This window comes from Heliangelus exortis, chromosome W (genome assembly GCF_036169615.1).
Source record: "Heliangelus exortis chromosome W, bHelExo1.hap1, whole genome shotgun sequence".
Taxonomy (NCBI): Eukaryota; Metazoa; Chordata; class Aves; order Apodiformes; family Trochilidae; genus Heliangelus; species Heliangelus exortis.
In genome coordinates this window covers 14,152,852-14,178,356 of record NC_092453.1, presented here as the reverse complement: position 1 = coordinate 14,178,356, position 25,505 = coordinate 14,152,852, and the positions used below count along the sequence as shown (strand labels likewise).

Here is a 25,505-nt window from a genome sequence, read left to right as displayed (position 1 = left end):
GGATACTCAAATTCCAAAGCACAGAAAGAATGATTAAAAATTCTTAGTAAAGACCGTTCATTTCAGTACTGAAATGTTCAGCTGCAAGAAAACTAACAGAAAACTAAATTTTGACATGTACAGTGTAAATTTCAGACTTCAGGGTTTAAAAAAGCTAAAAAAACCTCTTATTTAAAAATGCTGACATTCACTATATATGTGCTTGCAAGATATTTTGTGGGTTTTGTTTATACTTTTAATCATGGAGATTCAGATAATTAACAGCTAAATGAAAGTAAAAACATATCCATAGATGCTTTTATATGTATATCCATATAGATGAAACATTGGAATGTAAACATATGATACTCTACTTGTCCACTTGTGTCTGCAGCCTGCTGGAAGTGAGTTGCAAGAGATGTCTCATCTTGGAAAACTTCATTGCACTCCAGACACTTTAGGCTATGTCTACAGAGTTTGGATGGATCTTCATCCAGGGGCATGGCTGGAACGACAGGTGAGCTTGCTGGGGCTGATATGACTGTCCCAGTTATGCCAGACTGTATCTTTGTTACAGTATGTGTGCCAGCTCCCACAGGGCTCTGAAGCATAGAGGCAGCAGTATTGCTTGAAGGAGATGCTATCATTTGATCTGCTGGGACTGGTTTTAAAATCAGGTGCGAACACTGCATGACAACTCCTTTTTCCTTGTGCCCACGAGCATGGGAAAGAAGGCTGCATTTATTGTAGAAAACTAAATTCTTTGTGCAATGATTACACGTCACTTCAATCCTCACGCTCCTCCGGTCATAGTGCTGGGTCAGGCTCTTCTCCAGAGCAAATGAATCTCCACACTCCAAGCACTTGTAACCTCTTGTTGGCAACGTTATTCCGGCATTGGCAGGGGGACTGAGGTTTGGTATGTAAACTGGTACAGGGTTGACACTGCTCAGCACCTTATTGAATGCTTCCACGACAGAACTTTGCAGAGATGATACCACCTGCACTCGAGACACTTTTTTGGAAGGCTGTGAGGCTGCTGCAGAAATTATTGCCTGCTTGATTTGTTGCTGAGGTTTGGTTAGCACTTGGCGGAGTTCAGAGGTGGTTTGAGCACCTTGAGGCAGAAGGTTAAGGTTGGCGAGATGGACTGTCTTTGGCACGAGTTTAGCACTGGCAAGGCTGGATGCTGGCACCACAACAGTCTGCTGCTGTATGGCATTGGCAGCTTTGATGATGGCACTGCTGGCACTCTGCACTGAGGCAGCAGATATGACAGTGGCTTTCACTGTCGTGTTGTTAGCAAGCTTCAAATTAATCACTTGTGAACCTGCTGTTTTAACTGCTGAAACAGGGAGAAATGCAGTAGCCACGGGCTTGATAGTGACCTGTTTTGGTGCAAGTTCTGCAGGTGCAACTGCATTGGTGACAACTGTGGACTGGAGAGGAGCTCTAGGTGGAGAAGAAAGAACAGCAGCAGAAGTTGGCGAGGACAGGAGAGATGTCATGGAAGTCACCATAGGAGCAGTCTGCTCTGGCTTTTTACCAGAGTCCAAATCAACTTCTGGCAACACTCTAGTAACAGTTCTCTTGATCTCCCCTGAAGAAGTCTTGATGGTTTTTATGCGAACTTTAGGAATTGCTGGTGTTGACCCTGCAGGAGAAGATGGAGACCCTTTGCTACTGTTTTCACTTGATACACTTCTGGGACTATCCGGTGGTTTAACAGATGGCTTTTTAGCACCATCAATGAGACTCTGAGCTTCAGGTGATTTTTCAATAGCCCGAGGACTTTCACTCATGTCTTTTGGTAATGGAGAAGATTCTCCTGAATTAGACTGTAAATCCTTACTCATATCTGTAGCTGCCTTTTTAGCACTCAGCGCTGCGATTGCAGCAATGCATGAAGAAAGCTTTGCTGAAGACTTTGCTTTGGACTGTGAAATGCTGCCGAGATTTGTTTCACTTTTTTCAGCACTCAGTTTTCCATCAAGTACCCTGTTTTCAAGAAGCTTCTCGGAATTCTCTTTTAGCAATTTGTCCTCATTTTTTCTAACTTTAAAAGGCTCATAGACACTTAAATTAATGGAGTTTGTCTCTGTCTCTCGTTTAGCAACTCTATTTTTATCTATACTACTTGAAATTTGGATGCTAGACTTAATCAGGTTCTCCCCTCCAAGCGCCTTCAGTTTGTCATACTCCTGCTGGGATACAGATCCTGCCAAGACATTTGCTCTGAAATTTGCACGCATCTCCTCTTTATCTGGAGGGTCATCCACCTCAATTTTTTCATCATCATCAAATTCTTCAGCACTCGATATTGGGCTAAACTGGTTGAAAGCTGAGTCCTTCAGTGCAGTCTCAGAAGCTGACCCATCATCTTTAAGGGACTTCCCTTCATCTTTACTGTAACCATCAAGTGCTGATGATGTCAGAAAGCCATTATGCAAGCCATTGCCTGTGGAATGGTGGCCATCCTTGTCCACTCCTTCAGAAGAATCAATAGTACGCACATTTTTCACAATGACACTCACACCGACATCAGAGGATGACGGGGTATGAGAATCTTCATCCGTGTGAGCGTTCTGTTTTATGTGGCTTTCATGGTCATCATGTCCAGATTCAATAGCTGCTTTTGGATCAACCATGTCTGGTATGTCAAAGGCTGCAAGAAGGTCATCGAAATCTGGGGTCTTCATATCCCCCATGGTCATGTATTTGATTGTAAGCAAATCTGTAAAACAAGCAGAAAGTCATAATCTCAGTAAAGCACAGCCTGACACAAAATAAGTGTATGTTCACATACCCCATGCAAAGCACCTAACTAACCAACACCAGTTCTTAAGGGCTTTCTTTCCCTCGAGAGATAACATTTTCCAGATCCTCTTTTTTTTTTGCCACTAGCCTCTGTTCACCAACACTGGTCACCTGGAAGTCATTATGGACTCTTGAGAATGGCAACTGAGGAAAATTTCCCAAGGATACTGGAATACACAGAGACATTCCATGCAATCCTGTCACATGAATATATAATAGTTTTGAAAATTGTTTACATGGTCCACTTCATGGTTTTGTTACTTCATCTAATTAACTCCTCAGTACACCAAGTCCTTATGCAGAGCTGAACTCCGCATGTGACTCTCTAGAAAATATGAGTATACCAGTGCAAGTGATGAATTTACTCTCTACTTTGTAGCTCCCTTATTTAATAGACAATATATAGGATCCTACCATGGTAGATGCTCAACGTGGTTGTAAACTATACTTACCAGATATAAAATTGTTTCATAATGCTGTGTATTTGTTTCATCAAAAATTTAAAAAATCTCTTTATTCAAAACCAGGCTTCTAGCCCTCATGCATTTAAGACTAGTAACTGGGAAAAAGTGAACATAAATATCTGAGGTGAGACTAGAGAAGTAACCAGCAGAGCTCAGCTCCCTTGCAGTGCATCAGCAGGTGACCCACTGCATTCAGCACATGGGGGCAGTGGGCACCTTCCCAAACCCCAAACTCCCATGCTCAGGCACAACTCTGCAGACCTGGGTTTTAGCCTGCCCCCTGCCTGCAGAGTATAAAGATTCTGTGAAAGGGCCACTATTACTAAGCAGGTATCTAAGAAATACAAAAATACATGCACACATAAATATCAAAATTACAGACAAAAGTTCTTATAAGAATTACATGGAAAAGATTCCCGAGACCAAAGCACATCAATCCATGTAAAGCCATGTGAAGCCTTAACTGAAATTTTCCACTATTCCAGACACTAATTATTTGCACTCTGATTGTACATCTGTCCATAGGTTTCTTTTTACAGTTATCATATACACTCAAGAAGAAGTAGAAAGTCTTCCCAGTCTAAAACGTCCTCTAATTACATAAGCTGGAGTTTAATTAACATCTAGCCACAGCAATGAATTATGTAAAGGCCCACGCACACAGTATGGTTAAGAGAGAAACAGTGCAGCAGAGGAGGTGCATTTGTCCTTTTCTGAAAAACTTGGTTATGATAATTCCAAAATGGGCTATTATCTCAAAAGAATCCAGAGGTCTGCAGAGCTAAGATTATAAATTTATCCACAGAGAGCACAGCACATGAAGCTGCAACTGTCTTTCAAGTGTATGCAGAAGGAATAACTCCTGTGCTTTACCAGAGCATGGGATGGAATGGTTTCTCCTATGTTTCTTCTACCCAGAATTACTGCTGCCCTCGGGAATGCCCTCCCATTTTTCAAACTTTTCAAGAGACCTAAGTTAAACAAGAAGGGACAAAAGACATGGCCAGGCTTGATGAACAATTAAGCAAAGTTGTAACCTGGACATTTTATCCATCTTTTCCTCGCTATTCTATTTTAAGAGTCAGTATATAAACTATGTTTGCACCACAACTTCCAGGACTCTGAAGCCAAACTTCTACCGTTTCTTTCTCTAAAAATCTTTCAGTAACTCCTTCCCTGAAAGGATAAATCTTGGCCTTTTATCCAAGATCAAAATCAACTGACACCTTGGCTGCCAGACAAGCTGTTAGTCTATCCCTCCTCTGAGCCATCATGATGCCTATAAATGCTTCAGAGCAGGAAAGGAGCTTCCTTCAGAAATTTGGATCTTCCAGGAACTGGAATTTCTTCGAAAACTGCTTTTAAAGTGCTAAGCAAAGCTCAGTGTCTCCAAAGAGACACACAAAGGTGTCAAAACTTTGAAATTAGGTTATTTTCGTTTTTAGCTTCTAAGTAAGAGAATTAAAATTCACCTCAAAACAGAGGAATGCCAACTTAAAGCATATATTATGAAGAACAATGGGTAGATGATACAATAAACAGCCCTAATTTTCAGGGATACTCATATAAAGACTGAGTTCTCAGATTTATTATCTATCCAAAGTATTCAGATGTCTCCCCTTGTAACACTGATCTTTTCCTACAGTAACATATACCCTAACAGCAGGCAAACATCAGCCAAATACACAGATTATAAATAGTTTGTCATTTATTCAACATATCTTTGTAATTATGACTAACCCTTCTGATTATTTACTCTGAAAGCTAAGTACCTGAAAAGAGGGCAAAAACAGTTTGCTAATTCAACTACCAAACCTTCTGCAGGAAAGGAGAACCCCATCTCCAGTCACTGCTTGTTGTGGTTTGAAACACACTGCAGGCAACTAGGATACAAGAGGGCACTGTAACCACAATCAGCATTGCCTACCATAAAATACAGGTTCCTTTTCACTTAGCAAAGGTCCCATGGCTTGCTAGTGTAGCAAAGCTCAGACAGATTCCTTCTTCCAGAAATACAGCTTTCATGATAGGTGGCATTTTGATTTCACAGCAGTCCTTATCTAAGCCTCTTTGTGAAGTAAGAAAGTTTTTGTGGATGGAACTTGTAACAAGTAAACTAAGTATTTCAACATGCTACACTGTTCCTATCTGCCTTTAAAACAAACAAACAAACCAGGAAAATCTGATTTGTCTCCGTGCATGAGACTCAAAGACTAAGAACAATCTGAATTTGCACTTCTGGTTTTCTAAGAAAACATTCTACCAATTTTCTTTCCCCCTTGGAGAGTAAGTACTAGCTCAGTATTTCAAATATTGAAATTTTAGCTTTTTCTTTTTCTTTTTTTTTTTCAGGGCAGTAACCTCGCTGGTGAGTTTTAGAAGAATTTCAAGATCTACTGTTCACTTGCCCAAAAATGTTGCAACAAGCCAACAAGCATTTCACAGAATCCCAGAGCAACTGAAATTGAAAGGGATCTCTGGAACTTGAACTTCTCTGCTCAGGGCCCTTTTAAGTATCGCATTTTAAGTATTTCCAAAGACCCCAAAACCTCTCAAGGCCACAGATTCCAGTGTTTAACCAGCCTCACTGTGAAGAGGATTTAACCCATTAATTAGCATTCAGACCTAACACTGGGTCACTTGCCTGCCCACCCAGTTAGGATGCAATCCAGATGCATTGTCAGAGTGCACCATGGTACTGGAACAAGCTGTGGAAGCTCATCAGACCCCTCCCACACGCTGCTGATCCCAAACACCATCCCTGGAGTCATCAAGCAGAACACTTTGGAACCAGGACAGGGCCAAACTCTGCAAAGCTCAGCTCATGGCTGTGATTTACTGCGGCCTCGTTCCACAGCAGATGGAACCAGCTCACATTTGACTTTGATCTACTTTCATGTAAGCTGTAAAATTAGATGGTATAAACAACTCTGGACGCCATCAGGAGGAAAAAAGCCTTGAATGCCAATCTTTCTCAACTCCTTCAGTATATTCAGTATAACATACTCAGTATAACACACAGAAGTGGTATTGTTTTAGAGTAACTACTGAAACATTTACAAAATTATAAAAAAATTATTTAAGAAACCCATTCCTCCATCATTCTACTTTCATTTGTCTAGTTCTAGAATACCAAACCTTGTTAGTCCACACACTGCCAGCAAAAGTTGCTTAAACTAGAAAATACTGAAAGTAAACAAGGAGAAAAAGCAGCAAAGTCAATGAATTACTGAGTGTATTTTGTTGGTTTGAACAAAAGTGCAGTTTGGTTGTAAATACACCAGAAATGAAAGCCATGGCAGCTTGGGATGGCAGAAGATGGAAGTCATGGAAAAAGTCCCCAGGAGATGGGATGGCAGCTGCATGATGTTCACAGCCTATTGCTACAACCTGGCACAGAGGTGGTGTGGAGATACAGTGCGTGTGTATGCACGTTGCCTTTCCCAGGTAAACAAAAATTTGGCCATGAGGATGTTGGCAGAACACAGAACAGAGCACAGATGCAGTTACAGCCAGATGAAAGCTCAAGACTTCTTGTTGACTTGTTTGTTGTCAATACTGGCAAAGCTTTTTCCAGTTGGTTTGCCCAGGGATTCCAATTCCGAGCCTTCAGAATACAAGATCTCTGCAGAGGAGTCTCTTAGTCAGCCTCTGATGTGAGGTATGGAGAAGTGCTACCTGTGCTTATGACTTAGCTGAGGTTTGCAGTTACGGATTACCAAGACCCATCATGCCAACAAGAGTCCCCAAAAGGAGCCCAAGCTGGTAAGTAGATTACCACTGTTTTCAAAACCTGTCCATCTCTAGAACTGATTATAAAAGGGCAGGTAAATGTCTTTGCTTTCTTTTCTACTATATCCTGCACCTGATCATGGAACCTTCTTATCTGATCTGTTGAAAGAGAAGCCCTTTTCCCCTCCAATAGGTGTAATTAAGTAAAGACAGTTCATGTGAATCTTTGTTTTGTTAAGCACATTTTCATTGGGCGGAGGTTTTTTTGTGGTTTTTTTTTTTTTTTTTTAGAAGACACATCTTGTTGTCTACCTCCTCCATTTTTTAACTTTCGTGGTTTTATTGCAAATGGGTATCTCAAGTTCTCTTTGTGTAGGAGGTAACAGGAAGGGAAACACAAGGTTTATCTCCTAAAGTCTGTCCATTTCCTCCTCTCACACCACCACTGAACTACCTCCAGCACAATTTAAAGAGAACCACATGTGACTGGTTCAAAGTTCACATTGTCAGACTTTAGCTGACAAAAAGAACAGGGATACTGCAGCTCAGGGGCAGGGTGTCTCCTTTCCCATGCCACATGGTGCTGAACAAACCATCTCTCTCTACAGCTGGACAAAGGAGAACTTTCTACATTTATCAAGAGACCGTGTTAAGGTCTTGGGCCTAGCAACTCCCCAGATTTCTCCCAAGATGAAGATGAATTCATAAAAAGCAGGTAAATCCCCATACCATTCTTTTTGCACTCTACTTAAAAATTAATTATAGAAATGGTTTAATTTTGTACTTCTATATGCAAAATGGGCTGGGATAATAACAGGTGAATAATCTGGATGTACAACTATCATGAATAGAATTCTGATATTCCCAATTTAAAGCAAATTTAAATCACACTCTAAATAGCACTTGCTTTCAGCCTATTTCCTTCAATGTATTTTTTTTAATGGATGGCAATTCCTGCTCAAAACCAGTGTGAAGCTGCAGCAGACAATCTCAGTAACAGCACTCCAAGTCAGGCAGGGTCTGCCTGTGCAACACTAGCAACAAACAGGTCCTAAAACAATAAGGTCAAATTATATGTTTTTTTTAAAAAACATAAATTCCCCACAATCTGTATGTATATTTGTATTTCAACCCACATCTATACTTCTAAAAAAACCCCAAAGTTAGTTAATTCACCAGGAGAGGCTTGGAACTTGAGAAATAATTTCTCTTGTTCTCAAGATCACATACCCGAGACTCAATGCAAAATGAGATCATGATAGCTGATACAGAGGACCAGCCCTCCAGCATTAAGCAGCATTTTCTGCTGAAAAGCTGGCCTACGTGCAAAATCAGGATCTCCTGATGAAGAGCATTTCCAAATACTATTAGTCTAAAAAAATAAAACTCACCAAGAGCACTGCAGACTCCAGCATCTATTCAGGTTTCTCATCTTACAGCCTACAAAAATCCCTGCAAATCCAAAACCTCCTTTGCTAAAAATAAAAATTCGCAATACAGATTGTGTTCAAAATTCCAAACAAAACAGATATATTGAATTTTGAGGCAACTCAAGAACTTAAAATTTTAAAACTGCGTACTATTCTGGTAGAAAGAAAATAAATCTACAAGGTGGTCCCCAGGTAGCATGAATTTTGTCTGACACTTGGAAAAGAACATCAGCAATAGACACTATTCCTGAATTCACGTTTGCAAACGTAATTTTGCTACAGATATCTACAACCAAATATAGAACCTCTGCATCCAACTACAAAAAATAAGAGCAGAGATCAGCACAGCGGTCTGTCAGGCATTCTGATCCACCACAAAAGCTATTTAACTGCCCTATCAAATCTGAGGAACAATACATTGCAGCTGCATTAAGAACCACGACACCATAATCTCAGGCTAAAGATTAGCATGCTATTTGCACTTTTCTACAATTAATATATAAATACCTTGCATAACTCACTGCAGTCAGATATAAAAAGGTTCCCTTGTATTGTCACTCTCTGATGCAGGCACCCTGCCTATCAGCCACCATACAACTTACCCAATATCCACAACCTCTCACAGCATTTAAGACTCTCTACCTTATTCTGCTGAGCACAGAGGAAAAGACCCCCATTTCACACTAGAACAGAACATCTTCAGTGTTTTGCCTCCACATTTATCTTGACTGTAGATTACCAAAACAGCTAACACAGAAAGGACTGGCCAGGTATTTTAGAAAATCATCCTTTTAAGACACTAGAGTTGCTGATTTCCTGTCATAGGAAGTAACAGTTCTAGCAAAAAAAAAATCCCCAAGGCAAAATGTTTAGTGTTCCAATGTGCAAGCCCTAACAGCCTTTGTTCTTCCCTTTGCTATATTCGTTTCTTCTCTCTCCCCCTCTCTTCCTCTCTGAATCCCTCAGCTTTCACTGCAAGATACAACTGCCAGCTCAAATCTAAGTACACACATTTATTTTTAAGATGAGAACAAAAAGTATAAAAAAAAATACTGTCCATTATCCATTGCATTGAGTTAAAAGTAGTCACCCCTCAGGAGCTGATGGGCTGCCCATCCGGTTTCCTATTCTTATTTCATTACTGCACAATATTATAATTCATGCCACTAGTAACCCACTAGAGCTCCATCAGACCTCTAAAATACATCTTTCCACTTGGCTGCTGCAAAATTGTCCCCGAGTTACATCAGCTTTAGAAACACCACCCATGCTATTTATTTTATATGTTTATTTCTATGTAGACTGTATCAAGTACATGTTTAACACTTAAGATCTTCATTCAGAATTAAGTATCAGGTTACTCTGATACGGCCAAACAAGCAACCTTTAAATAATCAGACAGCAAATTCTGAATGTGTAATGCTGTAACACAACACTGAACAGTTCACTGCCATGTGGTCCACAATTTATGACTGTCACTCAGAGGCCTATTCTGTATCACTACGTTGTGAAAAAATGTATATCTGGATGCAAGATACTTCAATGGAAATACTGTATTTAGCTAAGATATCAGTAAGCCTTTACAAATACTAGCTTTAATCCTATTAAAACTAGAGGAGGTTAATAGCATTTCTTTAGTAACACTTAAACAATCGTCTCCTTACTACTGTGCCAAGTGTGCAATCAGGAGCCAGATTCACTTTTCACATACATGTACCTTCATGCTATTGTTAGATTCATACCCAGAACACCACATCTCACCTTGTGAACCTTGACCCTTGTAAGATTTTTTTAGCCAATGCTCAGTTGCTGCCACAGATGCATTACCTCTGCAAATATGAAAGGGTTAAAGGCAGCCCCAATCAATAGGCCTACAAGGAAGAAAAGAAGAAGACAAAAAAAAAAAAAAAAAAAAAAAAAGGAAAACGAATATGCCTTACAGCATCTTTGCAATGCTTTTATGCACAGTTCTACAACAATAATGTTTCCTTTTGGCCTTACAGAAAGGCACAGCACCCCCCCTTAACGTCTCCTAAAGAAAACCACAAGACAGCACCCTGTAAATAAAACAGCATGCAAAGCAGCATTCTTCAGTCACAAGCATAACTACAATTACAAATAATCCAATCAATTTTATTTAGTTTAGTTTTAAAATAGACTGCATAACCAAGTGTCCCACCCTTGCAAAGCAAAAATATTTTAATAAGGGTCATAAATCTCAGCTCTTGCCCATTCCTTAAGCATAAAAAGGCACGAAAAGCCAAAGTAATCTCAGCTACTGCAAATATGTACATTTACATACAGAATCCTTTATGACTATATTAGCCACATACCAGTGCTGTGTGTCTAAAGTGTGCATTCACATACTGTTTTGGGATGGTATCTTTCTGCAAGCTCCTCTGCTTTTGGCTGCCATGAAGGGAGGAAGCTATCCCACTGTAGTAGCTCAGTGACTGCATTGTGTTCAGGAGCTGATCTGCCTCAAACCAGTTCCAGCCGGTTCTGGTCACCCTACATAAAAAGCTATGGCAACCCTCGCTGGGTTGCCAACAAGTCCCTGAAAATCGCAGGGGCCGGTTCTGCGGTGGCGGCGGGGCCGGCGGCTCCCTGTCCCCCGGCTGCCCTCCTGCCCGGCCCCCTTGCTCCCCTTGCTCCCCAGAGCCGCCCCGCCGCTCCCTTCCTCTCCTCCCCCACTTACCTCCCACAACCTGGCTGAAAGCTGGGAGTGTGTGCGTGCCTGTCTGTAGCTAACAAAGAGACCGCAATAAAAATCCTCACAGGATCTCTCTTGCAGCACCAGGCAGGCTTGGCCACAGCCCTGGGAGACAGGCAGAGCTAACCCGGGGCTGCTCCCCCCTGCTCCCCACAGCACACGGGGGGCCTGCTCGGCAGCTGCCCCCCTCATGCCCACGGCCGTGGGGTGGTTGAGCCAGGTCTTCTCCCGTCCACCCTGCCCACTCCTCGCTGCCTCTGGGGCCGCTCGGGTGGCATTTTCTCCTCTCTGTACAGCGTTACTACAGAGATTACCCACACACGCACCTCCCTCCCCTCAAGAAATCCATTTCCGCAGCAGCAAGATGCCTGCAAAATAGTCCCCTTGCCCCCTCCTAGCATCACCGGCTTGGCGGCTGAGATTTTTTTTTTTTTTCCTCTGTTCAACTCTCCTTGAGGAATGCAAACTGCAGAGCCCCCCGCCTGGCCGCCCCCCCCCCGGCTCCCACACCCAGGGCTGCGGGGGAGGCCAAGACACAGCCCTGCGTAGCCTGCTGGGCTCCCACCCCGCAAAGGTGGCTCCTGGCTGATCAGAGCCCCTCGCTCCATCCCGCATCTCCCTCCTGGGCCATTCCTCATCAAGGTCACGACTCCCTGCGGTGCTCCAGTCCCTCCAGAGCAGGGCCGAGCACCCAGCTTGGCTCATGGCAGCCCTGTTCCTGGCCCGCTCCCCCTTTTGTCTTTGCCACCCAGGGCCTTCCTGCTGCCTGGCTGACAGGCACCCCGAATCCAGACATTATTCACCCCGCTCCTCCTTTGGCTACTCACCCTTGCACTGGTACAACCAGTAACTACCTCCGCCTACGCGCCAAGCCCCATCCTCTCCGGGGTCTGCCGTGAGATGGCTCTTCAGCACGGCTTTCCTCCGAGCCAGCTGCCAGGCTGGGTTACACCAGACAGCCCCTCTGCTCTCCGGGCTGCACCTGTAACTGTTAGCAGAGGTCTCGGGCACAACCCTTCACCCCCCCCTTCCCCTGCGGAGAGAGCTGAGATCTGGCACTTTCTCCACATCCCTCATCCCCACCCCATTCTGGGGAAAACGACCATGTTCTTCCGCTGCTTCAGCCCCGTCTTCTCCGCACAGGCGGCTACAGCTGGCCCTCCCTCAGACCCTCAGCCCAGCCGAGCTGCTCCCGCCTCTGCGGGCCGCCGCGGGCACCTCTCTGGCGGACTGCGGCCCCCTCCCCTCAGCGCGGCGCCCGCATCCCCCCCCGCCGGGCCCGGGGTCAGCCCTACCCGAGCGGGCCCAGCCGAGCCCGGCCCGGTCCTGAGCACCGGGCGGCAGGAACGGCCTCGGCTACACGCAGGGGAACGCCTGGGGAGGGGAGGCCGCGGCCCCTCCGGCGGCAAGGGAGAGCGGCTGGGGGGAGGAGGGAGAGTGGGGAGGACGGCGAGACGGCCACGTCCGAGCGGTGCTCCCCCCCCTCACCTTGCCGAGCCGGCCAGAAGCCGCCGGCCGTGGCGGCCCCGGAGCTCGGATGGCCGCGGGGCTCCGGCAGCCGCCGCCCTGGCAGCGCCCCGGCCCAGCAGCAGCCCGAGCCGCGCCGAGCAGGCCGGGCAGGCCGCTTCGCCGCAGAATGCCCGCGGCACGGCGGGGCCTGCTGGCAGGCGAAGCGGGAGCCGGGCCGGCATGAAGGCGAACCCCCACCGCATGCAAACTGCGCACCCCCATGCAAACACACCTGCTGCGGGCCCGCCGCCCGCCCGGCCGCGTCGGCTCAGGCAGGCATGGCTAAGGTCGGCGCTGCCTCGGCCGCCCGCCGAGCGGCCTGGCTAAGAGATGGTGGAACATAATGGCAGGGAGGCTCTGCCGGGACTGAGGAGACGGTGGGGGTGGGGGTGCCTCGGCTTGCACAGATGGGGGAGACGCTCCCGTGTGATTCCGTGTGAAACGGCTCCCTGGAGTGTGCCGGGGGCGGGGAGGGCTGCGCTGCCTCCGAGCGAGCCGCGGGCAGGCGCCTGGGCCGGGCAGGTCGCGGCCTCCCGCACCGGGGGGGTTCCCCGCGCTGCCGAGCCTGGGGTCCCGGCAGGGAACGGGTCGCTGCCGGCGAGGCTGGGCAGGGCAGAGCCAGTGGCCTGGTTCCGATCGCTCCCCCGGCTCTCTACCGCGGCCCCGCCGGCGGGGACAGGACAGGCCCGGTCACGATGCCGCCAGCGGTCCCGGCTCGCGGCTTGGCGGGTCGGGCCGGGCCGGGCCGCTCCCCCGCGCTGTGGAGGGAGGGGCCCCTCGCCTCTGCGCCTCGCGCCTCGCCTCAGCGGCAGCGCCGAGAGTGCCGCCCGCCCGCGGGGATCCGTGGCCTGCGAGCCGGTTCCAGAAGAAGGAAGGACAGGAAAAAGGGGACACTGTTCAGTCAGAGGTTCATTTGCTGCCCAGGTCGGGCTTTGCAGCGCCATCCCCCTGGAGGCTGAGGGACCAGGACCCTGCTCTGGCTGCTGGTGCAGGTGTGATGGTGGGGCCTCCATGAGGGGTGGGCTGTGAGGGGACTCTGGGCCAAGGTGTGATGGTGGGTTGTGGTGGCACCTCAGGCCATGGTAGGAACATGGGCTGTAGTGGGATGGCAAATCATGGTGGGCTGGCAGGCTGTGGTGGGATGGCAGAGATGTTGCTCACCACACACTGCATCCCTGTGAGGCAGGTGAACACACTTGTGACGCTTGAAAACATCACTGCCTTGAACTTTGTGCTGTATCCATGCTACCATACCTCACAGAAATAGATTAACATGGAATTACTTGGTCCTTCTTGGAGATAGTGTGGAGATTTTGATTGTTGCCTCTTGTGACAAGATGGATTTCGTAACAGCCTTTGGTGTTGTGGGAGGATGCCCCACCATAAGCTGTGCTTACGGGATCATTCAGGCAGGGTTATACCTCAGCACAAGGGACTCCACCAGGGACAAATTCTGACATGTTCCAGTTAACCAAAACAGCAAACTGGTCCATTGCGAACTGTGACCATCAGTGAGTCTGACAGGTTTATAGAATTTAGACTAGATGATCCCTAGAGGTCCTCTCCAACTCAACGATTCTGTGTGAATCTGAATATCATACATTGATTTGGTAATTTATATAATGAATAAGTGGGTTTATGTTTTGCACTGGTTTTAATGTTCAAGAAGGTCTGTGGAAGCTTGCACAAGCCTAGGGCTAATCCTGCAAATGACTTGTAGAATCAGGTTGTAGTATTTACCATTTCCTATTTATTCCAAATTCACTAGTAAACGGATTTGTTTTTAAAAAATTGAAAACTACAGTCTGTTTACTTAGTTTGGATTTCTGTGGTTGGCTTGCAGAATAGCATAAAGAAGATGGCAGCTGCTGCTAATGCTTTTGTATTAATATCTGAAGTGTTAATTGATTTCACAGATTATACACGGCATAAAGGTTTGTGCATGCTGTCTTTCAGACAGATATACTTGTTTTCTTTTCAGGCAGGTGTCCTTGACATCACCAAGGCAGAAAAAGTCTGTCACCCTAAGTAGTTGACTTTTAAAAAATAAACCGAAGAGAATGTGAAGTATCATTTACAAGTGGTGCCAGCCTGACAGCTCAAACACAAAATAACAGGCAATTGCAATGCAAGTGTCCCTACAGTATCACCTCTGCTTTGTGAGGCTGTGGCAGGTTTTTTAGCATGTTGCTCTTGCATCTTAGATCTGAGATGTAGTCCTTAAGTCATGACAGGAGTGACTCCACAGGTGTTTTGTTTAGCTGCTGGAGAACCAGTGGGTGGTTCCAAGTTACTCCAGTGTTTCCAGAAGCACTATGCCTCATCATCCTTAGAACCAGTGGTGTCTTCAGAGAGCATTCTGCTTTCTCCACTGGCTTGGCCGTGGCCAGGAACAAAGCCTCCACTGCGGTGCTTGTGGGGAAGAGTCTCAATCAAACCCAACAGAACCACCAGTGTCTCCCTTCCACTTAGACTCCTGAACAGCAGCAGGCCGGGTCACTGGTGACTGTGCTGGCAGAGCAGTGATCAGTGCTGTGGGGCTGTGTACCTGGCACCTCCCCTCACGCTCCAGGAACTGTGGGTCTTTAACCACACCTTCCCTTTTTCCTGCAGACCGACCCCCAGCTCAGCCATCTATTGCTTCTCAGCAGTCAGCAAGGAGTGCTGCCAATTCAAAACATGTTCCTTCTGGTGCTACAGTGAAGGCTTAACTTGTGTGCAGTAATAACTCCTTAATTACTTCTTAAGGATTTTAAGGCCCTTGAAAGCCACCACTCTAAAATGTGGTGTATTCATTGCACTCTTCCTGTATTGGAATCAAATAGCTACAAACATAGCTTTCACACTCTAAAAATGTGCTGGGGCCAAAGATAATTTTGCAGGTGGATTAACCTGTAAATTTCCTGTCTTCTCCCAGCTTTGTTTGTTGTTTTTACTCAATAAACAAAACATTTCCTTTCTGGCTACTGAAAGAAACATCCTGAGTTTAAGCAGCAAGGGTAAAATGCAGATTCCATATTTCCAATCCTAAATTTCTTTTTTAGGCCAACAGCTTTACAACTTTGGGCAAAAATGTGATACTCTCCATTGCTTTAGTTGCATTTATAAGGTTTTCACCTTAAAATTTCTGGTGTCCTGTTATCCATAAAAGCAGAGCAGAAGCCTGCATTTCTATTAGAATACTTGTATTTTTATCAGTGTTTAGAATGCAATGGTACTTCCCTTTAACCTCTGCATTTTAAACATTGAGTATATTAAAAAAAAAAGCTTACAACTAAACTTTCCCTTTTCTATTACTATTCTCTAGATATTTTCTTGGAAAAAAAAATCCATTTCCTTTCCTGGTTATTAAAATTACTCTCCTATTATATTTTGGACTAAAAGCTCTAGGATTGCTTTTATAAAGATGAGATTTATTGGAAGAATCTCATATGAGATAAGATGGAGGGCCTTGGTGGACAGAAATCTATAACCAGACTCAAAATACACCTTAACTACTATTGAGGTCAAGTAAAAATTAAAATCTAGGATGACGTGGAATGGAAAATGTCTCATCCTAGTAAGCAGACAAACAGATGACAGGCACACACAGGCTTGCACCTGTAACTCCAAATTGGGGTTTTCTTCTGTCAAGATGGTGCCTGGCCCAGTGGGGCATAAACCCTGAGAGCTGCCAAGTAGGAGCACTGTGGCTCCTGGGCATCTGGGGGGCTCCAGAGCTCTGGTTTGTAGCCAGGGCTCAACACCCAGGCGTATGGGGGAGTTGAAATCCACCTGGTTCTCACTCTGGATGCCTGAATCTGATCTGCACTTTGGGCTGGCAGGACATTCTGGTAGATGGCTCTTTGCTTCCGTGCTTGTAATCCTGTATGGGACAGAGCTAGGCCAGAAGGAAATAAATAAACTGAGGACTGATGACCTATTGTTTTTACTTTCATTTTTAAAACAAAAATTATTAAAATGTGTGCCAGTTCTACTGGACTTTTGGAGCGTGGTTTGGTAATTCTTGTGCAGAATATTCTGCAGAAGCAATGCAGTTTTCATTTTCCACTGGGATTAGCTCAGAAAAAAGAGCATGAGATTTGTCAGTAAGAGCAAAAATGCAGTGGTAGAAGGTGTCTGCAGACCATGTACAGATGCATTCAGACTCCTAAGCCCTGCAGTGTGAGCTATAGTCTGAGAAGAGAGGTCTTAATACAAGCTGGTTTTAAATTTGGTGGGTAGTGAAATGACTTTTACTCCATTCATTAGAGGTTAGTGAAGAACATAGGTAAATGTATGAATAGCTGCTTGGTTTAGGAAGCAAGAGGATCTTTAATATGCAAATTGTTCAGGTCTCTGATAATTTTGTGGCAGTGCCTACATTGCAACATAAAAGTGAGTGCCGTTTTTCCACTGGGGAAGATAAGCCACTGGATCCATTGATGGACACCTCCAGGGTCTGGTTACACTATGGAAACAACCAAGCATGACTGTTCAGGATCTCTTCTAGGTACTGAACAGTCATCTGCTACTTTTAGGACCACAGCCCTTGGTCACTACTCCCTGGAAGTGGAGGGTTCCAGAGAGGAGCAGGAGAGAGGTGCAGGGAGCAGGCAGAGTCCCTCCTGCCCTGCCTGTCTGAGGGGGCTGTTTCTCACAGCAGGGGAGAATGCCAAAATGTAAATGTTAGGGCAGTCCATCTGGGTCAGAAAGCATTCAGATCATGAATGCTGCATAACCTGTGCTTGTGCCTCCAGCAAACACTGCCCATAGCTAGGGAGCAACATCTCCACAACAGGGAATATCCCCAAACCTAAAGAACGTATTGGACAAAGGCCAATGGCTGCACAGAAATTGGTAACTCTTGTTATCCATCTGCAGGAAAGACTCTCTCAGTACAAAGTGAACATTTGCAATGCCCAGACAGCATGAAGAGTGAGAAATCCCGATGACTCTCAGGATGTTAAATGCTGTAAAAAACAGCATATGGCTATGTCTTGAACAAGAGACTCGGATTTTTAATCATTTGTAGGAGAGATGCTGAGTTCAGATTTACTACAAAGGCAGAAGGATTTGATGGGGCTTAATAATTCTTTTTATTTTCTGGCTATTATCAAGCCAAAGCAAACTAATCATTATCCAAAGACATAATGCTTAGTTATCAAGGGTTGTGGGTTTAAAGGGGTTTTGTAAGTTCTGGTCTGGAGGTCCCAGAACTGGACACAGTCCTCCAGAGCAGAGCAGACCACATGGTGTCCTCCAGCAGGACAAGCAGTTTACTGATAAATGGCTCCAGGGAAGGTGTGTGTTTGTGTGACAGGAGCTGTGTGAGGGGCACACACCTGCTCACTGCAGCTTGCCCAGCAGCACAGGGGAGCACTGCAGAAGGCCAGACCCACACCTGAGTTTTCCCCACCGTCTCCTCACCAACAGGTCCCACAACAGGACCACGTGAGACTAATGGATGTTCCCATGGGCACTTTGTTTTTTTCCGCTTATGAACACCTTCCAAAGGCTGGGCCAGAAACCCCTCAGTCAGCTTCTCCTCAGGCGTTAGCCACCTGCGTGATTAACATCCAGCATGACAAAGCTCATCAGCCGGGACATTGAAAAATGTTTTGTTCCCGTAACGTGCCGTGTGTGTGGGGCTTTTTCCTTCCTTCTCCTGATATTTATTCAAGTATACGAGGATTATTTCTGAATTATTCATCATATGGTATCTGATTAGACGGTGGCTGCGCAGGCTCCCGCTGCTTAATGAATGAGCCATTAGCCTTTTTGCAGATGGTGCTATCAGCAGCTATTGGAGTGCTGCGTGTTCACCTGCATTTACACAGCACCGCCAGCAAAAACCAGAGAGCTGAGCCCAGCACAGGGTTGGGAGATGAGTTCTGGCTCTAATATCCTTCAAGTGTTGTCTCATGCACGATAGCGCTCAGGGGTGAGCGGAGTCCATGGGATGTCCTCACCAGGCACTCCCTACGGGAGTTAAAGGTGGAGTTTCCATGGGCATATCCTTAGTCTGTAGGCACCTCCTGTCAGGGCTGAACCCTACAAGCCAGGCAGGGAGAGGAAGTGTTTTAGCAACACTTAAATTTTGCTTTAGAAGGTACCAAATGTAATTCTCTCAGAACAGAGAATCTTTGTGTAGTTAAATAGACATCCTGCCCAACTATTCATTACATCACTTCAGCCACTGAAGTAAATACATAAAAAGAAATTGGTAGCAGTTTTGATCACTTACGTACTCACTGTCTTTCTACACCAATGCATCCTGTCGTGGTGTTAGGTCATAGGCTGGACTTGATTAACTTGATTAACTCAGTGGTCCTTTCCACAGTGATCCTCCATATACCACCTTTACCTAAAGTCTGAAGCTAAGAAGTGAAAGATAGCACTGTACTAGAGAACCCCAGTGGTGGATTGAGAGGGGACATCGTTGGCACAGGCACACCCTTGCTTTGGGGGGGTTGTTGGCAGACCTTGGGAGCCTTTATCTGTTGAGCAGGGGAACACTGCATGGCTCATGGTGCCATTGAGCTGGAGAAATTTAGAATACCTGGTGTGTAGACCCTCTCTGGAGCACTGCTTTCACCTCTGTAACCTGCCCCCTAAAATGGAATAAGTGCGTAATAAAATAGTGATAAAGGGAATCCAAAGCATCTAGAGTTGGACTCTGAGCAAGGCATCTCAAGAACTAGGCAAAAGCCACTAGCTGCCAATTGAGAAACCTTTGCAGGTGGAAGCACCTCAGTAAAGTGCAGCACTGTTTCCAAGAAAAGCAATTTTTGTGCTGCTTCTGTTCACCTCAGGAAATGCTGTCCTCACAGACAAGGATGTCAGCAGCAGCTTAGCCTGTCTGTGGTTGCTGATTTCGAGCTGCCTATGATGTTCTTCCTACAATTGATGGAAAAATAAAAATAAAGGCAGCTTGCTGACTCGTGGCCAGCACAGCCTGGGAGTCTTTCAAGCAATCTCAGGTTTTCAGTGCTGATGGTCAGTATCTCCTGCTGGAGGAAGGACATCTGATTCATCACCACCAAAGGCTACAGAAGATGAGTCAGGATTACACAAATTCCATTTAGTTTGTGTAACAACACTACTTTCTGTCTCGAAAACTTCCTTTTCTGCATCCATGAAGAAAACAAAACCCTAAGTATGCAGCAATTAGCAAACTGTCAGCCAAAACTGGATCTGGCCAGTGTCTGACCTGTTTTTTGGTGTTTGTGGGGTCTGAGTGAGCCTCAGGGGGCGCCCGGGGCCAGCAGGGAGGGGCTGGTGCAGAGAAAAGCCAACTGAAACTCAGGGGTCAGAAAAGTTTCTTGGCAGAGAAGTGTGTTGGGTTCTATGAAAAGCCTTTGTAGAGCAGTCACAGACACCCAAACCCTGTGATGAGTTAAACCAAAACCAGAGAGAACTTTGATGTCAACTTTTGATAAGATGTGGGAGGAATGCACGCATAGTTTGCATTTGAGTATTACACTTTGTATATATTGATTTAAAACCCTGGATTAAATCCAGAATATTTAAAATATCTGTAAGCTTATATTTATGTTAAACTGTTAACAATAATGAAAAAATACTCCCCCAAGCACCTTGCAAGCTTTGCTCTTATACACACAATTTTCTCTAGTGATCATTTTAAGAAAATACATTTTTACAAATGGCCAGGAGCACGTAAGTTCCTCAAAATGCTGTGCTGACTGTTGAGAGCTCTGCTTAATTCCCCTCTTCTGTGCAAGTGGGCAGGTGGTGAGGCTTTTTTTTTTTTTTTTTGGTTTCACATAAAAGGAACAGATACTGGGTAGCTTTGTCACTGGACAGGGTCCCTGGGTGACCACATTTCCCCGTGGGCCATGTGGTGACCGCCCCGTAAACCTGGGTGTGTTTCTCCATTGCTGCCGGTACCGGTGACAGGCATGGGTCTGGCTGCACCACGGTTAGACTGAGTTCCGGGGCAGGCTGCTGGTGCAGGTTGCAGCCACCAGGAAGGCGTCGGCTCCTCCTGCAACACGTCCTGAGGTGGCTGGTGTCACCTGGGGCAGGAGGGATGCAGTGACCCGAGGGGACTCTGGGAGGTTCTGGAGACCTTCTTTTCACAGTGAAGTTCTCAGAAACACTCCTTGCACGGCATGAACTGAACAGTCCTGTGTCAGAAATTCACATCCTCATCCAAACTCTTGCCAGGAAGGGAAAATCAGTGCCTTGCTCTGTGCAGGGATGGGCGAGCAGGTACCAGATGGGTCGGGGGTTGCAGGGAGGGAGCAGGAGGCATTTGTGCAGCAGAACGTTGACACCTGGTGGTTGGTCCTGCCAACTGCTGCGGTGGGAGCCCTGCAAAGGGTGTCCAGCCTCCCCGACCAAAGGATTTGAAAAACGGAACTGAAAGATGAAAGAATTACCAGTTCTGTGCTGGCACTGGGCATGCGTTGTCCTGTGCGTGTCTGGGTGTCTGTGTAGACACTTGGGGGAACACCAGCACCATGGTGTCTGTCACGGAGTCCCCAGCCTCGACAGACACAAGGTGTTCAGCAAGCACGCATGCACACCAGAGCCTCAGTCCTAAAAAGCCTCCTCTAGGACTGAATAACTAACTGCTAAAAAAAAAAATATTGCTGGCTTCCTTCTTGACAAAAGAATATCATTCGTTTTATGTCTTCTTCGAGCTGTCCAAAATGTCCATCTTACATAATTAAAATGAACACCAGTTTGTGATACATCAAAATTCTAATTATATCTTTTGAACCTTCTATATATCATAGGTTTGAACATCTTCAGATCTGGCAGGCAGATGGAGTTTAAGAGGAAATATTACACCAACAGATGCTCTTACCTAGTTATTTTTGCTCAGTCTGGGCATACATTGAGAGGTAAGGCATGAAAGCATGTTTTCTTATTGGGCCACCATCTGCTAATTTGAGAAGCTGCTGTCACTGATGACTCAGTATCACTTGCATATGTAAAGATATTACTAAAACAATACTCAAAATAGCTATTATTATATATTAACTTCATTAAAACTGTTGACTAGCACCAACACAAAGCAATAAGAAAATACTGTAATTAATGAGTCCAAAAGGAAAGTAAGTTTAAATAGAATTAGTTGAACAAAGGTTATTTCTCTTGGGAATTTTTCGATCAGTTATAATGAGTTAGAGCAATGAGAAGTAGCAACACAGCAGTGAGCAGATCTCCCAGAAAGCCACTGTCTCCTGGCCACACAAGCTTAGGCTCTCTCTGCATGATCCTCCCTCCAGGCAGCATCTTCTTAGAGAGCTGGAGTCAGACTGTCTGTTCAACCTGAGCTACCCTATCACTTTTCAGAAAATTGATTTGGGTTGAAGATATTAATGGCAATTTTTCATCACAAGCAGTATATTTTTTGGCAGAACATAGCTGTAGGCAGAAACGTCTTTTTGATAGAAAACCTTCCTGCTAAATGATTTTTTAATCCTAGCTCTTGTCTTCAGCATAAATAACTTCAGAAGCAGCAAAATAAACAGTCTCAACCTTAGCAGTACAGTCTGAAGTTACCCAGTTTATTGGCTCAGGGGGTGTTTTAATAGTAGTAACTTTCTCACATGACAGCTGAAATAAAAACTGTGGCATGCAAAGTAAAATTTGCATTCTAGACATGTCTTTCTACATGCCAGAGAATGAATAACCTCTCAAACAGCTGTAAAATTGAATGGAAGCCAAACTCCCCAGAAATTCAGGTGAGGAACACCAGTCCAAAGCTAGAGGCCAAGATAGGAGAATCACCAGTGAATGGAAATGGGTAGATCCACATACATTTCAGAGTTTAATTTATTGCAGATTAGCTAGTGCTGAAGATCTGAGCTGAATATGCTCAGATCAAAAGCAAGGGGCATCTAATTTTCTGATATCATTAAGTAAAGCAGCACAACAGCTGAAAGAGGATGCCAAAAAATGAGGTGCAGATGAGCTTCAACCTCTCTTATCCATCCACCCATCCATGATCCAAAGTTTAATGAATACACCTACTTCAGTCAAGTGCTTCCTTTACACTAGAAAACCATAAGCCAATGAACTTTTTCAGCTAAAGCTTATATAGAAAAGTCCTATGGAAGCAGGAGTGTTGTAAATGTCCTTTATTGTGAAATTAAATGGTAGAGTTCAATATTAACATTAAACACAAAGCAGACTAGGAAGTCTTGTAACCTCTCATTAACTGCAGAGCAGCCTAGATAAAACCCTCTGTCTCCCCGTCAGGGGACTTAGGACAAGGGGTTGCACTGCCAAATTTCCACATGTCCACCATAAACAGAGGATGCCATACAGACTCTCCAGGGGGAGTCTGGATGTATTCCAGTGTGCTGGACTCCAAGAGTTATGGATGGAGAAGTACTGTCAAAAAGAACTTGGAAACTCAGAGGATAAGCAGATCACCTAAAGGTGTCCTGGGGCTTTTCCAAAGGTGCTTGCCAAATCCAGGAATGCTCAGGCAGCAGTGACAAACTTGGGTGAACAGATGTGGATTCTGTAAAAGGATATGAATTTAAAACTATCCACAATGGAAAAGAGGATGACAGTTCAGTGGTTGCTTGCAATACCCTTCTAATGCTTTACACCTTGTATTACATCTTCCATGCTTCCATGAAGAGAAAATATTGCACTGTGTTAAGGCCCATTTAAAACAAATAAAAATCATAGGTATGTGCACGTTTAACTTATTATATTTTAGACAAACACAGTATGCAGAAACTAGGAGTAAGCATCCTTAGAATTTATGGCTTTAGGTGGTACCAGGAGATTTAATTTATCATTTTGGCTCATCAGGTAAAAGCATTCATGACTTAATTAGCTCTGTGCACTTGAACAAGTATTTAATCATGCAGTTCTGCTGACATTTTTTCCCTACTGTGTTTGAGAAAAAGTAGATCCCAGGAAGCAGGCGAGTTCTAGTCTAGCACTTGCCATTTCTGTGCCCTTCCTTGCATGGCAGCAGTTCTAGTGGGGAAGCATTCAGTTCCTGTTTCTGCAGGGCTCTGCAGGCTGCCCCAGGCAAAGCCCAGGAGGGGGGAGGGTGCTGGCAGTGACCCCCAGAGCTCAGCTTCCCCAGGAGAGGTCGGGTGGTGGCAGCAGGCACCTGGCTGGGTTCATCACTGGGTTTGTGCCATCTGGGTGTTGCCATTGTTCCTGAAGGGCTACAGAAACAGTTGTCTTTCTCTTTTCTTTCATCCAGTACAACACAGTTTGATGGGGGTTTCACTGATAGTTCTGCTGGCCTCACAGCTGTCTCATCTGACCCCACCTCTCAACACAGAGAAGCCAAACCAAATCCATTGCTCCCGATATCCCTAAGATAGGCCTAAAGCAAAGCCTACAAAATTTTGAGAATCAGCTAATCAGGATCTTATAGTTAGCTCTGTACTTCTTTGAAAGACTGCAGTGCTTCTTACAGCCAAGAGAAGTATCATATCTGGTACATTCTGACAGTCTCAAAGCAGTTCTTAAAAACTTCCAGACCGATGCCCAATTGGTCCTGTGGGCTGGTATTGTGGGCAGCACTGGCAGTCAACAGAAGGGAAAAGAAAGGAGAAGAGCTGACAGACATGAAGAAGACATGATGTGAAGAGAGAATAATTCTGGGACCACTTTAAATACATGTAGTACTGAAAACCATCACATTAAGGGTGGAATTAATCTGTGGCTTGATCCGAGCAGTCTCGGGTCTGCAGGAACTGGACAGATAGGTCTCCAGGCTGCCTGATGGTAATCAAGAGGAAAGAGGTGCCTTCCTCCACAGAACTTGTGCTGTCTTACCTGGCATGCCCAACATACATCCTCTTACAGATGTCAGAAGTAAAGCTGCCTCACCTTTAGAGGGGTGAAATAAACCCTGGAGACCATGCTAAGCCACAAGAGAGCCCAGGAAACACCTGGGAATGGTTGGATCTTGTGTGTAGTGAAGCCACTTGCACAACAGGCTGAAGTCTTTTCGTGCTGAATTCAATAGACTTGAAAAAATGAAAGCAGGGTGCTGGCAAATGCCTGCAATGTGTCTGCCTGAAGAAGGGCTGGGGAAGTCCTGTCACTTCCTCCTGCATCCGCTGCAGATGCAGGTGCCAGGGCTGGTTGCTGTGCTAACACCACCTGGTGCACCTAACATGCATCCTGGGCTCATGCTCACTGTGCACACCCATAAAAAAGGATAGGAGACAGAATTTTTTCCTGATAGCTCTTAAAATAAGCCTGGTATGACTAAACTGCAACACTGGTAACCTTAGAAAATAAGTAACTGCTTAATTTCCATAACATGGAGGTGTTCTTACTTAATTCCTACTGCCATTACTAAAAGGGTTATCAAACTCTAAACCCAACAAAAAACCCCAACCAAAATTCCCAACCCCTTCTCTCATAATCTAAACCTATTTCCAGCTCATAGCAAACAACTTGGACCTCAAAATGCCACACTTTAGTGAGCAGATCTTCCTGTTTGCATTAAAACTCTGTGCAAGGGAGGAGTAAACCTGAGATGCATTGTACTTAGTCAGGAGCATTTGTCAAGGGGAACAGGGCCCTGAAGCTTAATGCACATGAGAGCTGCCAAAGCTACTAATTAGCTGACAGAGAATGAGGAAAAGTAGTTGATGCATGAACAAAAGCAGCAATTAGAAATAGCAAAACCAGCCCTGAAATCTTAGTGAAGAGCTAGGTAGTGCAGATGGCTTTCTGCAGCCACAGACAAATAAAGGATGCTTAAGATAAGTTGTGTTAGGGAGAAGGTAGCTTGCAGAGCTTTGTGTAGATATAGAAGGCAAATTCTGAGCCTGAGCTTATTTGCATCACATTAATGCACTTCTTCCAAACCTAGTCAACATCCCAAACCAAATAGCATGTAAGTAACTTAGCCTA

General features: G+C 45.1%; 2 protein-coding genes across 14 annotated transcripts in view; one reads left to right on the top strand and one right to left on the bottom strand.

Moving 5' to 3' along the window:
* Positions 1-13,401, bottom strand: part of LOC139789269 (zinc finger protein 532) — a 34,871-nt gene extending 21,470 nt beyond the window's left edge. For 2 of the 12 annotated variants that reach the window (XM_071729768.1, XM_071729769.1), the window contains exons 1-3: positions 12,624-12,863; positions 11,963-12,123; positions 354-2,713 (exon numbers count right to left, since the gene is read on the bottom strand). In XM_071729768.1, the coding sequence (XP_071585869.1) occupies positions 354-2,713; positions 11,963-12,123; positions 12,624-12,847 (2,745 nt within the window). In that variant the 5' untranslated portion in view covers positions 12,848-12,863. The other 10 variants (XM_071729770.1, XM_071729771.1, XM_071729773.1 and 7 more) reach the window with 10 other exon arrangements.
* Positions 6,029-25,505, top strand: part of ALPK2 (alpha kinase 2) — a 117,501-nt gene continuing 98,024 nt past the window's right edge. The window contains exons 1-3 of one of the 2 annotated variants that reach the window (XM_071729763.1): positions 6,029-7,025; positions 7,601-7,707; positions 21,389-21,496. The gene's annotated coding sequence lies outside the window, so the exon portion shown is untranslated. Of the gene's footprint in view, positions 7,026-7,586; positions 7,708-21,388; positions 21,497-25,505 lie in introns of those variants that run through there. The other variant, XM_071729764.1, reaches the window with a different exon arrangement.